Genomic DNA, 14199 nt, shown 5'->3' on the forward strand with positions numbered 1-14199 from the left:
CGAATTTGGACTCACACTATTTTGTTTAACGCTTTTTATATCCATGAAATTTAATTATGGCACTTCTGTATTTCAAAATAAAGTTTTTTCAGTCATTTCTTTTTATTGAGATTTTGAAAAATTAAAAAAAATGAAAATTGGACTTACAATTTGATATGACTTTCAGAGAACACGTTTTTTTAGATTTTCTTTTATAAAATGATTCAGAATGACAAAAAAATAAAAAAATAAATAATAAATAATAAATAATAAATAATAAATAATAAAAAAATAAAAAATTAAATAAAATAAAATAAAATAAAATAAAATAAAAAATAAAAAACTAAAATTAAATAAATAAATAAATAAATAAAGGAGAGAGAGTGTGTGAGCGAGAGTGAGGGAGAGAGAGAGAGAGAATATGCAAAATGTTTCGTCAAGTTGTTTTCCACGTATGATTTCAATGAATTAGACAGACTTCAGCGAGTTGACTTCATTCACTGAAGTCTCAAAATTCCAAAATTGATTCTCATTTCTCAAAAATATTAATAAGACTTTATTTGAATAAAACATTCTATTTTTTGAATTTAAGAAATAATTGTTAATGATTGTTCTTAATTTTTTGTTTATCTTTGAAGAGGAAATTTCTTTTAAATTTTCTCCAATTTACAGATTTTTTTTTGTCAAGTCCTTCAGAAACGTATAATTCTCAGTCAAAAATTAGTAAATCGCATATGTTTAAATTGCTCATTTGAAGTTTTTTCTTTTCCTTTTTTCTTTTTTGAAAAAATCTTTTCATTCAAAAATTGTTTTCCGGAAATAATTTTTTAAAATTCTATTTTTAAGCAGTTCAAATTGAAGACCTAGATTAAATATAACAATGATAAAATTATCAATGCCAAAAATGAGTTTTGAAGAAAAAAGATACATTACTATTTTTTCTTTTTTTTCTTTCCTGTAATTCTCTCAACATCGGATTTGTGAATAGATTCTAATTCAATCATTAACTTTAAATATAACCATTGAAATATTAAAAACAAAATTGAATAGAAAAAAAAAACCTCAGATATCTGGGAATCAATTATAGGCTCCATTTCTTTTCCCTTTCCAAGTTTTCTCATATCTTCCAAAAACTCACGACGCTCTTTTATTTCATTCAACACTGAATCGTTACCGTTTGAAAATTATTTTGTGAATCATTAAATTATAATTCAAAGAAACTACAAAATCGCATGACATTCACACCTTCCTCAAATCTCGATTCATATTGAGGAGCTTCTTCTTTTGGATTATCTTTTTTAACAAATGATGTGTGCCCTATAAGAGGAACTTGGCCAGATTTTTTTTCCATTGCAGTTGCTAATCTTCGACTTTCTTCGTCTCTGTCAGGTCCTTATAAAAATGTGTTTCAAACAAATATTTTAAAAGAATAAATGCACGGACGCACCAATCCCAGACAAAGGTTGTTCAGGCTTGTAATTATCGGTCGCTTTCAATATTGCCTCCCTGCTTCGTTTTGGCTGAAAGTGAGGAAGAGGAGTATAATGAACTTCTCTAGGAGGAGGAGGAATATATCGTGTTGTGGGAGGAACATCAGTTGGTAGTGAACCACTCTCTTTATTTACATTCGCAACATTCAATTAATATTATTATCAATAATTTAAAAGAAACCTCTCATTTCTTTCATTAATGTTTTCTTTTGAAATTCTGTCAGTCCAGATTTTCGAATAAGAGAATCAACAAGTGTTTTGGTCTTTCAAATGTTTTATGCAACCAATAACATGAAAATTCACATATATCTTTTAAATATCACACATCTGATGATAAAGGACGAGACATTTCAATTTACAATATCAAAAGAACTATTTGATAATAATTTCAATTCTATTATTTTGCTTTTAAAAAAAACCAAAGCTTTCCACTAAAAATCAAAATAGTTCTTCAAATATATTTTGATATGGGTCAAGCTTTTTCAAATATTTGAGCTTCTCAAAAGAAAATTTCCTTTTTTTTCCAACAAATATTTTGTGCATCAAATCTACGATAACATTCGACTTTGTTAACCGTAATAGTATTATTTAAATTCATTTAAATTATCTTTTAAACTTTTGAAAGCTTCAAAGCTGATTTGTTTTCAAATTTTAAAAAGATGTCACAAATAACTTTAGAAGCTTTTCAGCAGCATCTTAAGAATATTTATTCAAGTGAAGAAAAAGATAGAGTTGGATCTTTACAATTTCTTTTGAAGCTTTGTGAGCAATCACCTGATATATATATGCAAATGCTAACCCAAGTTTTAAAATCAACTTTAGATCCGTCTGTATGCGAAGTCTTTGTTTTTTATCGTATTTGTAAACATTTTGCATTAAAAATGAAGCTTTTATCTTTTGCTGCTGTGCATTTAGGAAGAAAAATTTCAGTTGATGATCCTAATAATTCAATATTGAGGAAAGTGAATGGAGATACTTTGATTTTCATTGAGAAAGAATTAACTTCAATATTTTTAAATCCTCCAGCTGATAATTCTTTTTTTGTGCAGATTGTCGATGCCTTTGGAGATTTTCTCGCAATGATGTGTGATGGTACGTATTATAAAACGCAGTAATTTCATTATCTATTTGATTTAATAATCTATTTATTCAACTTTATTCATGTTTGTAAATGTTTTTTCAAAAGATCAATCCAGAAGATATGGCATAATGCAATCAATTGGTAGTTGGGCCGAAAATCAAAATGAAAAAATTCGTGAAGGTGCCATTCTTCTCTTGGCAAATGTTGCAGAAAAACAACATGATTATTTCTCAACACTTGTTGGCCCTCTTTCTCAAATTTTGATGAAAGCGTTGAATGATCAAAGTAGCATAAAAGTTAAGCATGCAGCAATTATTTCAACTGCTTCTATTCTTTCGGCAATGGAAAAAACAGAAGAAGTTGTTTCTCAATTTCAAAATTTAGCTCCTTCAATGATACAGGCGTGCAATTCTTTATTGAACAAATTTATATTTTATTTTAATTAATTTTTTTTGCGTGTGTGTTTTTCTTTTCTTTTCATTTTTTCATTTCTTTTTTTTTTTTTTTTTTCATATGCTCGTTTGCATACACGTGCCATTAAACTACAATTCATTTTGATTATTTCACATATTTCAGATTTTGATGGTAACACTTTCGAGTGGAGATTATGAAAGATCAATTGAGATCATAAAGCACATGATAGACATTATTGATAGGAGGCCTTCATTTTTTGCAAAGAATATAGCAGACTATGTAACAGGAATGGAGCATATTGCAACTGTGTGTGAGACTGCAATTCACGCATCGGACTGCGCAGAGGCTCTTCAAAAGTCAGCAGGAAAAATACAGCTTGGGTATGCTCAATAGAGAAAAACTTCCATTTAATAATATCTTTCCTCTGAATATGAAAGAGCGTCGAGAGAAGTCAGATAAATACTTTCCATTTTTTGAATTGATCTGTTTATTTCACAATTTTTCAATGTCCTGCATGTTTTTATCTTATGAGTAACTTTTTCTTTTCTTTCATTTATTTGGACACACGATGCTTTTCCCCCTCTTTCTATTAGAACGTTTGAGTCGATTGACTGGATATTTCCTCCACTCCCTTCAGGTGCTTCTCCGCCTACACTCCTTCCAGCTTCGTCTCGTGATTACATGCTCCAATTGCGAAATATCGCACTTGAGTTTGTGATTGTGCTCTGCAGCTCTCTGAAAAAGCAGTTTAAAAAGTGGGAAGAGTTCGGATCTTCTTTCACTCAAATATGCTTGACAATGATGTATCACTTTAAGGAAGATCCAAAATGGGCAGTTAATGATGATGTATGCTGAGAATACTGTCATGCCTTTTGCTATTACTTTTTTTTATAAGTCACTTAATGAAATAACATGAATAATTTATGTTTTAACGTTCAATTGAAATACTTTTCTTTCTCTTCTCTTCTTTTTCTTTTAAAAAAGACTTTTTTTTATTTAATTTTATTTTATTTTATTTTTTATTTTTTATTTTTTATTTTTATTTTTTTTGGATTTTCAAATCTACTTTTGTTTTTGTATTTGGTGCTAACTTTGAAATTGCTTGATTATTTATGTGCTTTTGCTGCTTCTGAAATAGTATGACGATCCAGATGAAACAATTGAAAGAGTGGTTGCATTTCTTGATTCAGTCTCCAAATCGCTTGGTTCGTATTTATCGATTAATAATAGCAATGCATTCATTATTTTGCTCATTCATATCAAAAATGTTAATTTCGTTTTTCTTATTTTTTTGATTATCTTCAATTTCCAGGTGGAAAATATGTTATGAAGACGATGATGCCAAAGATCCAAGAAGCAGCAGCATCTCCTTGCTCCCGAATGCGTGTGATTGGCTTGCTAGCCCTCACGGCTGTTGTCGAAGGAGCTAGCAATGTATTCCGAACCGTGCACTACGAAAGTCTATTGGAGATGGTGATGAAAAGCTTACAAACAGACATGCCTGCTCTTCCAGCGGAATCGTCAACAGACATTGGATTAGCAGGGAATCCACATTCTCTTGACCATCTTGTGCTTCCACGCGATGTCTCAACAACAACCACGTCTTCCTCTCCGCGTGTGCTGTCATCGGCCATCCATCTTCTTGCCGCACTGATTCGTGACATTGGGCGAGATTTCACCATGAAAAAGAACTTCCTTCATCGATCAGTCGAATTTCTTTCTTCAATTCTCACTTCTCCACAACTGGCTGCTGCTAAGACTATTCGTGCATTGGCTTTAAGATGCTTCATCGACATTGCAGAGAATTCTGAGACAGTTAAATTGGCACCAGAACTGGGAAAGATCCTTGAGACGCTTACGAGAGAAATCAGATCTCCAGAAAGTGACGAGCGTGTGATTGCCATTCAGGCGATGGTCGCGACAATTGACTCTGCCGAGACTGCAATCATCCCGTTCTTTCAAGTTTTGGGGCAGCCCCTCTTCCAAGTGGTGGATGTGGAGAAGGTGGACACCAACGAAGACCGAAAATTCCAGGCACATGCTATCGAGGCTCTGGCATCGCTGCTGAACACAATGGGGAAAGAGCGCGCTGGCTCCCACATCATTGCCTTCACTGAGGTTATCTTCAAGATCTTCCGTATTGCTGTTCAGAGCTCTGCGGTAACAGGAGCGCAAACTGCAGTTTCTGCCTCTTCGTCTACAGTGCCATCGAACTCAACTGCTCCTGTTGCAGTTGTGCACAATGCGGCAGACGACTCCCGACTTGTATCAATTCGATCGGTGTGGCCCACTTTGGCATCGCTGCTGGGGGGACGATTTGCCCATCTTTTGAACAGCACCGTGCCTATTTTGTTGGACTCAGCCAAAAAGGACTTTACTGAAACTGAATCTGCAATTGAGGCAAGTGCTGCGAGAGCAACCGCTGCGACATTTTCTGGTGGAGATGCATTCGACAACGAGACCATCAACCTTAACCAGCAGCGTCAAGTGGCGCAAAATGCGCTGAATGAAAGAGAGCGAGCAATGGAGACTCTTTCATCAATCATTGTTGCTGTGGGGCCGTATTATGCGCCCTTCATTCCGCAGACGTTGGAAATGGCTTTCAAAATACTTGGGTTCGAAGCATCGGATCAGATGACAGCAGCTGCAGCGGATTCGGCTGCTGAGATTGTGGCAAGTTGCATCGCTGCTCTGTCGCCTCAAAACAGCAAATCGGAGTTGCATCCCGACAAGTTGGCACCAATGCTTGCCTCAGCTGCACAGCCTGGAGAGAAATTACCTCTTCCACCTTTGCCTGACATTTCAGTGAACTACCATCCTGTGATTATTTTCTGCAGATTGTTTGCTGTTGTTATGCCTTTGATAACATCCACTAACGACACAATCCCGCAAATAATTCGAAAAGGATTGGCAGACTCCCTCATGAATTCGCTTGATTATATTGGACCTCTTCTCAACCCTGCTTCTTCAAGCTATGCAACTCGCAAATCTCCATTTATTCTATCGACAACGTCTGCTGCAATTGCACAGCCACTCCCAGGAATGACTCTCTCGTTTGACACTTCGATTCCCGCAGGAAGTAATCCATTTCATTTGGGCATTGTGACACAGCAGTGCTTGCTGTTCTTGCAAGCAACACTGGAAAGGAAGGCGAAGATGAGAAAGTATGTCATAAGGGATGGCGAAGTCGAGATGGGAGCCAACGACGAGAAAGAACTGGATGAATATTCGAGAGAATGTGAAATGCTGAATAATGCTGTTACATTGTTCTCAAATCTCATGGAATGCTTTGGAGAAGGATTCTTCCCTGGATATGTTACCATCGAGCCTGTTATCTACCAGCTCATCAACTTGCCTGAACTTCCACCCCCGAAGAATCCGCGCTTTGTCCCTGTTCCTGGAGACGATCCTTCGACATTCTCTTCTCCAGCTGCAGCGAAAGAGATTATCATAAATGAATCAGACAGAACAGCCGGGCTTTATTTGATGGCAAAATGCATTGCTCTTTTGGGAGCATCAGGAGCTGCACGTACACCGAGCTATATGCCACACTTTTTGCGGTTTGCTACTGTCACAGAAGAGGTCGTTGTGAAGGAGCACTCGACAAGACAGAATGCTGTTGCAGGCATTTTGGCAGGCGCAAAATATGGTGGTGCATCATTTTCTCCATTTGCAGCTGAGTCGCTGAAGAAAGTGGTGGATGTGGTGAACATGAAGATTGTGGACGAAGATGAGGATGAAGATGCAGACAGCGGGACATTAGCCGAGCGTGAGGTTGATTTGGAGAATGACGATCCACCTGTTCCTTATTTGGCACGCGACACTGCTGTTTCGTGCCTGGCTGTGATTGCACAGTACCAGAAGCAGAACCTGCCAAGAGGCGAGGTCGATGCGAAAGAATGCCTCAGAATGTGGTTTGACTCGCTGCCGCTGGTGCATGATGACGAAGAGGCTGTGTTCTGCCACGACTTGCTCTGCAACTTGATTGAAACAAACGATCCAATCGTGTTTGGCGGTGCACCTGACGTGGCTGAGCGCTGCAGGCAGAGCATTGCTGCTGGTCAGCTTATTCCGTCGACTGACTCAGCTGCAACAGGCGCAATGATTAAACTGGTGAAAATATTGATGCAAATTACAATGACAAAGTTTGTTTCTCCAACGACAGATACAAAATTCCAGATGATGCTTAAGAAAATTAGAAGTTGTTTATCAACTGATATTTTAGCTGGCTTATGGCAATCGCTTCCTGAAAAAAGGCAAAGCAAACTTTTCTCTCTTTTTAATAGTTAAATTCCAATTATTTTATTGAACATTCCATTAGAAAAAGTATTCATTATATAAATATCTGAAAATAGCCAGCTTTTTTTTTTAATTTTTCATTTCACATGATGCACAATTTTTTTTAATACAATTTTGTTCATGTTTTTTTTTTAAAAGGCATGACAAATTTTATGAATAATCAATAGACAAATAAATCAATTATTTCGCAGTTTACCAAACACTTAATCAAAATGGGAAATAGCATTTCCACAAGAAAAATGCAAACAATTACAAAAATAAAAACTAAAGCTTGTTAATAATTGTTTCAATATCACAAATATTCTATTAAAACTTTTTAAACATGAAAAGAAAGAATAACACCATGAAGCCATAATATCTATGAGATATAGCAAATTCTTTGATTTTTGATTAAACAATTGTACGAATGACTGATATTTATTTCAGTACGGATGCCGCACCCCCAGTGTTTTTTCTTCCGAACGGAAAAGTTACAAAAAATGCACGCATTGACCTGAAGCTTCCAAATCGAAGATTTGTTATTCCTGGAGAACAAATTCAATTTTATGTTATCTTTCAAATTGCTGAGACGTACAATAAAAGGGGTGTATTTGGAACCCATTCGACATTTGTTTCCACAACGATTAGTTCTATTGAACGAAATCAAGCTTTTGATAACAATAATCGTTTATCAAAGCTTCATCCAAATGAAATTTTTCCAGATTATTTGTCATTCGTGCCATCAGCATGCACAGTAGAAGCATCTAATAAGAAAAATCCAGAAATTGAACAACAGGACAAAGATCTGTTGTGCACTGAAAATTGTCTCATAAAATCTGAATTTTTGCATGAAATAGATTCAATTTGCCTACTTGTTCGAGGGAAGGTTCCGCTATCAAATCAAAAGGATGGTGGACGTTTTCGTATTTCCATCACTTTTCAACGTATAAGGCGAGAGGAAGACTTTATGTTAAATGAAAATCAACAGTTTGATGCATCACTGGATTCAATTGTCGAAGGTCCGTCGAACAGCAGATGCTACACTGAAACAATAAATTTCGTTGTTGAAGGATTGGTCCCGCTTAATCTTTTTATTCCACCTCCAGTTCCATTTGAATCAAAACGAGGTTTTTTATATCAATTGCAAAAAGATCCAGGCGGAAATTCAAATTTTCCTTTGTCAGCTATTCAACTGCAATCTTCAAAGTATTTCTCCACATCGTCTTCATTTTTGGTAAATATTATTTGTCGAAATGTTCATCCAACACTCTCGATTTTGGTTCATTCACTTCTGTTGTCGACAATTCCTCAACTGAATCTCTCTTTCATTTTAAGTGCTAATTCAACACAAGCAACACACCTTCCCTTTATCATCCGTCCAAATAGCGAGGTTGCTGTTATATACAAGATGAGCACCTCACTTTCAGCTGATGAATGGACGAAGCCGTTGCGCAATGAGTGCTATGCAGATGAACTTGGAATGATTCACCAATCGCCTCGATCATCTTTAGCACGCTCAGAACTGAAGCTTTTCTCCTCTCCTCACTCGCCTGCTGCAGGCCCATTTACTTCTGCTGTGTCTGCAGCGTCTGTGCTCGACGACTTGATGGACGAGGCATCATCGCCTGACATGGCGAAATCCATTTCTTCTGCTGCTACACCTTCTTCTCGCCATTCTTCCATCACTCCACCAATGTCTGTCCCAGCCACTATCTCGCAGGCATATCCTGGTTCATCACCTATGTCATCGTCATCATCATCGTCTTCTTCTTCTTCTTCTTCTTCACGGTCAACCAACTCTATTTCTGCCTCTTCTTCAGCTGCCAACCCATCAGCGTCTCCACTCCCTGCCCTTATTCCTTCTCCTTCACTGCCTCGTCGCTCATCTTCTGTCGCATCTTCTCATCGCCCTTCGTTTTCTATTGCAAGCACAAGCTCCCCTCAAACACAGCCTCCCCTCAATCCTCCTGCTAAGCCTTCTAAAAAGCCGCATTCTTTCCGCATTCTTCCCCGCCGCTCTGAGTCAAGTTACTACAAACACAAACATCTTTCTGTGAATGACACAACAAAAAACACATCCTCTTATGCTGGTAGACATGCAGCAACTGCATCTTCTGTTGATCTCTCACCTTCTCAGTCACCTTCTTCCTCGTTCTTCGCTTCTGCCACTTCGATCAACGACTCATCTGTCGACATCTCAATCACATCGCCGTCTTCCCCCAGAAATCCTTCCTCGCCCATTCGTCTCCTTTCTCCTCTGCCAAAGTACTCTCATTCCACCTCACCTATTTTTGTTGCACAGACACCGTTGCAACCTCAGCAGCAGCCTCAGCAGTTGCCTCCTGCACACCAAATGCCGCCTACACTTCAGACGCGTCTTTCGTTCATTCCTTCCTTCACCTCATCCTCAAACACTGTCCCTTCTCTCTATCAGCGCCAGCCTTCACAGCAGAGCAGTTCACACAACATTTCTCCTTCCTTTTTTCTGCCTCACACACAACCACTGCAATCTACAGAGAGCGCTTTTGAGTCATCGATGAGGCGTCTGCCTTCTCCAAGGCAGAATGGCACTTCATCTGAACAGAACGCATCTTCTCTACCTCTTTTTGTATCAAAGACACTTTTTTCTGAACTGACTGCATCTGAAATGTACCCCTTTGATCTCAAAGAACAAACATCTGATTTCAAACAGAGTCAAATTGCTCCTTTTCAATCAGCAGATGTTTGTCAGCCACTTTCTTCTTCTCGATGTTTGAATGTCAGTTCATCTATCTCAAATCTCCTGCCAACTTCACAAAAACTTCATCGCTCGTTCTTCAGCTGTTCCATTCCACTTGTCTCTCTTCCAATCGATGTCTGTGTCGCTTGGTCTCCTCTTTTTGATGACCATTGCTTTGACACACAGAATTGTGACATATCATCATCATCTATTTCTTCTTCCTCTTTTGACCCTTCCTCTTTCTTTCCTTCTTCTTCAACCACAGATGAATTTGCTGAAAATGCAACTTTTGGAATTTTGAGTGATGAGATCACTCGAACTTATTCATCGTCTGTGTTGTTGAGCGGATGCATTCATTCATCGCACGCACCACTTCACTCAGACACTTCTGCTCTTTCTGAATCAAATCAGACACATTCCATAAAATTATCATCAACTTCTTCTTCTTCTTCCTCTTCCTCTTCCTCTTCCTCTTCTCATCCATATGCTCGTGATATTCTGTTTCCCACCACATTTTCAGACGAACACAACACATCTCATCAGCATCCGCCATCTCTTCTGTCTCCTTCGCCTTTGGATGATCTGTTTGCTTCTTCGCTCAGTTCTTGTCTTTCTTCTTCGTCTGTGCTGCCTTTTTCTGACTCTCATGAAAATGTTTCTTTTCCTCTTTCTTTGAATTCACACGCCAATCAAGAGAAGACACATTCTTCTTCCTCTTCCTCTCCTTCTGATTCGTCTTCGTCTGAGCAAGTCCATCTCCAGTCCCTCTTCTCAACAGCCCTGTCACTCTATTCTCCTCCTCCTGTTGTTGTGATGTTCAGCATGCCTCGCTTTGTCAGGAGAAACGAAGTGTTCACAGTGCAAATTGAGATCATCTCCACAAATAGATTGAAAAGCAGCAAAGAGAACGAAGAAGAAGAGGAAGAAGAGGAAGAAAGCGAATACGAAGACGAAGAGAGCGAAACAAAACATGTTTCGTTTAAATGGAAGTTTCAAGAGAAGAAGCCAAGAAAAAGGAAATCGCCTTTGTTCAGCGAGAAGAAAGGCAGAAAGAGGAAAAGAAGCAAACCACCTCCTCTTTTGATCCTTCATGTTGAAGATCCAATTTCATCGTGTTCGCAGAATATGCTTCCCCTTCCCTCTTTTCTTGTAGACGATGTCTCTTTTGCATCTGAAGATAGACAGAACTCAATTGCAGCACAGAAGCAGCCATCAATCAGACAGCCATTGAATTCAATCGCATCAACAGCTGACACAAACAATGAGTCTGCTTTCCTGTTTTCTTCAGATGAAACTCCACAACTGCACAATTCGGTTGATTCTTTTACTGATTTTGCTTCTTCTTCTTCTTCTTCTTCTTTGCCTGCAAAAACATTGGCATCTGGAGATGAAAATGCACAGTCAACTTCTTCGTTTATTTTCAGGCCTTATTCTTCTGCTGCAAAGATTCCTCTTCATTCTTCTTTTGAGCCTTTTTTAATTGCCCAGCCAATTCCAGAAAAACCTTCCTGCTTTTCATCCTCTTTCGCTTCTTCTTTTGGAGCGCTTACAACAACTTCTTCTTCCTCCTCGTTATCATCTTCTTCTTCTGCTTCTTCTTCTTCTTCTTCTTCAACAAATCTGAAAGCCATTTCGCTTCCACCAGTTTTGACACCTCCGCCTTTTGATCAGACGAGTGAAAATGAGAATTATGAACAATTCATTCAATCAGCATTTCCACAAGCAATCGATCATTCCTTTGAGCAAACATCCAATTTGACTCTTTTGTCTCCGACTGGTGAGACCTCTTCGAGTCAACTGTTTCATTCTCATCCGCTGGCTGCCTCTCCCATTCTGCACAACACTTCTCTTTCATCCATTCCACCTGCTGTTCTGCCTTCTGATGTGAATGACCTCAGATTTGGCTGTGCTTCGATGGACGAAGATTGCCTGCTGTGGGATGTGGAAGAGGATGATGATGTGATTGCACAGAGAGCAGAGGAAGAGGCAGCTGAAAAGGAGAAAGAAGAGAAGATCAAAGAAAACAGAAAGAAAGCACATGAAAAGCATCTTCGTCTTGTAGCATTGATTTCAGCACGGGAAAAGCAGATGATTGCAAATCGAAAGAAGATACGAGAAGAGAAGAAGAGAGAAAGAGAAGAACTTATCTCAAGGAGACGGATAGATCGCTTGACGGTGAAGCGGCCAGTGCCGTTTGCGTCTCCCAGAAGCAGATACAGCAACATTGGAGAAACAGAGACAGAGAGAGAGACAGACAGCCCACAGAAAGAAGGCAGATCACGCCGCTCAGACTCATTCTGCCTCATTTCGTGTCGGGTGAGCGATGCCAGCTCGCCTGTTCCCTCTCAGTCAAAGTCGCCTTCTGTGGTGTCTGTGGACTCAACTCCGTCTCCAGTACTGTTGGAGGAGTATGTGGACGTGGAGCAGGAGGAGATGAACACAAAGAGGAGAAAAGGAGAAAAAGAGGAAGAAGGAGGAAATGAAGAGGGTGTTGACATGAAACAAGAGCAGCATGGTGGAGTCATATCTGTTCATTCATTGCCAAATGAGGTATCACAAAATGTTGAAAAGAAAGGAAAATCAGACGAAAGCGCACATAACAGAAGTAACACTCAAACATTAAAAGAATTCAAAGAAAAGCGCATTGACGATGAGAGAAAAGAAAAAGATGGCTCATCTTCAAATCATCTCACTGTGAAGAATCCAGTGAAAGAAGACGGATATGAAAGTGAGTATGAGTCAGAATACGAAGAATACTCGGAATCTGAAGAAGCATTCGACGAGCAGACAGAAAAGGAGAGCGAAGCACAAACAGAAAATCCTCAGCAAAATGTTGGAAATCATTCTGTTTTTTCGGAAAACGCATCTGCTTCATCTTCCTCGATAAATTCTTCAGCTTCATCTTCTTCCTCTTCCTCTTCCTCTTCTGGCAAAGCTATCTCTTCAACTACTTCTCCTCCTCCTTTTGCAATATCATCTTCTTCAACATCTTCTTCTCCTTCTGTGGACATGTCTAATTTGCCTCAAAATGTGCATTCATCTGAATCAGACGCAACTTCTCAGCAGCCTTCTCATCCAATTTATTCTCCAATTTCTTCCCATTCTGCTGCTTCTGCTGCTTCTGATGTTCTTCATCCTTCTTTCGCTCAGCTTTCTCCTTCACACTCACACAGCCGTCTGTCATTTCCTGCCATCCCTTCTCCTTCCTGCCGCATGGACCTCATCTCTTCTGCCCATCGCTCTCTCACTCCTGTCCCTTCACTCACTCCATCGCCACTTCCAGAAGAAGAACGGCCTTCGACAGCATCGCCTTATTCCTCTGCTGCTTCCAATGTGATCTCATCTTCTCCTCTTCTTCCTTCCTCTGATTCCATCTCATCTGCTCATAATGTATCTGTTGATGCTGCTGATGACGCTCCTTTATTTTCTTCTGAGCTCCATTCTTCTGCCATTGCTCCTTTATTTGCCCAATCCTCAGTGGATCAACTGCTTCTATTTCCTTCTTCTTCTTCTTCTTCTTCTTCTTCTTCTGTTTCTGTTTCTGTTTCTGTTTCTGACAATCCTTCTCAACTTATCGAAAATCCTGAAGCTTCAATGAGTTCTTGTTCAATTGTTCCATCGCTGCTTTCAAACACAGAAAGCATTCAGCAAAGCGAATGGAGCGAAGGCCAAAGGCATCGCCTATTCAATAATACTTTTTATCCTCCTGTTCTGTGCCTGGAAAATGACATTCTTTTGGGGTATGCTGCATTTTTTTTAATTGTTTTTCGAAATGAATTCATTTACGAATTTCTTTTTTATTCTTAATTTAACTGTTTATTTTAAAAAATAATAATATAATTCCATAGCGAACTTAATCGAGCCCAGAAGCTCAGCTGCTCTTTGCATTTCATCGCTTCCCAAACTGGCTGCATTGAGCTTTGCCACTTTTCTATTGTCGACCTTAGGTCACAACAGATATACAGGCAACCACTTATCAATCGTTGTGTGGTTATTTGCGTTGATTGATGTACCTGTCATGTTTTATAAATTGTGAAATATTTTTGCCGTTTTCTTTTTGTTGTTATTGTTATTATAATTATTGTCTTTGTTTTTGGTTTTTCACCTTTCGGGAGTAAAGTCACATTTTTTCAATTATTTGAAATTTCGAAAAAGGAATTCGTAAGAGTTTTATTTTTTGTTAAGGCATCTTCACCTCTCATCGAATATTATGTTTTTGAAAGTTTTAAGAATATTTA

The 14199-nt window shown here is 38.5% G+C and overlaps 2 protein-coding genes across 2 annotated transcripts; one reads left to right on the plus strand and one right to left on the minus strand.

Annotated features, from left to right (window-relative positions):
* Window positions 1-720: 720 nt before the first annotated feature.
* On the minus strand, window positions 721-1938 carry MONOS_7319 (putative Uncharacterized protein family (UPF0193)). The gene is made up of 7 exons (XM_067877633.1): window positions 1795-1938; window positions 1651-1732; window positions 1427-1594; window positions 1225-1371; window positions 1041-1141; window positions 908-986; window positions 721-842 (listed from the first exon to the last, which is right to left on the minus strand). The coding sequence occupies exons 1-6, from the start codon at window positions 1816-1818 to the stop codon at window positions 912-914; spliced, it is 597 nt and encodes a 198-aa protein (XP_067734961.1). The 5' UTR covers window positions 1819-1938; the 3' UTR covers window positions 721-842; window positions 908-911.
* A 610-nt stretch (window positions 1939-2548) lies between these two features.
* Window positions 2549-14190, plus strand: MONOS_7318 (uncharacterized protein; the record flags this gene model as incomplete). The annotated part of the gene is made up of 8 exons (XM_067877632.1): window positions 2549-2561; window positions 2656-2951; window positions 3127-3344; window positions 3558-3810; window positions 4103-4169; window positions 4277-7109; window positions 7690-13701; window positions 13810-14190. 8 exons carry the CDS (start codon window positions 2549-2551, stop codon window positions 13967-13969), a joined length of 9852 nt encoding a protein of 3283 aa, XP_067734962.1. The 3' UTR covers window positions 13970-14190.
* Between the last annotated feature and the right edge of the window lie 9 nt (window positions 14191-14199).

This window comes from Monocercomonoides exilis (assembly GCF_001643675.1).
Source record: "Monocercomonoides exilis strain PA203 chromosome Unknown scaffold4-2303458, whole genome shotgun sequence".
In the NCBI taxonomy this organism is placed as follows: Eukaryota; Preaxostyla; order Oxymonadida; family Polymastigidae; genus Monocercomonoides; species Monocercomonoides exilis.

Bases quoted from the DNA above. Each gene is read 5' to 3' on its own strand.
- MONOS_7319 (XM_067877633.1), bottom strand. From the start codon at position 1,818: ATGTCTCGTCCTTTATCATCAGAT. The intron at 1,142-1,224 runs GTGTGAATGTCA...GTAACGATTCAG, and splicing joins TGAATCGAGATTTGAGGAAG to TGTTGAATGAAATAAAAGAG. The intron at 987-1,040 runs GTTTTTTTTTTC...TTATATTTAAAG, and splicing joins TTGATTCCCAGATATCTGAG to TTAATGATTGAATTAGAATC.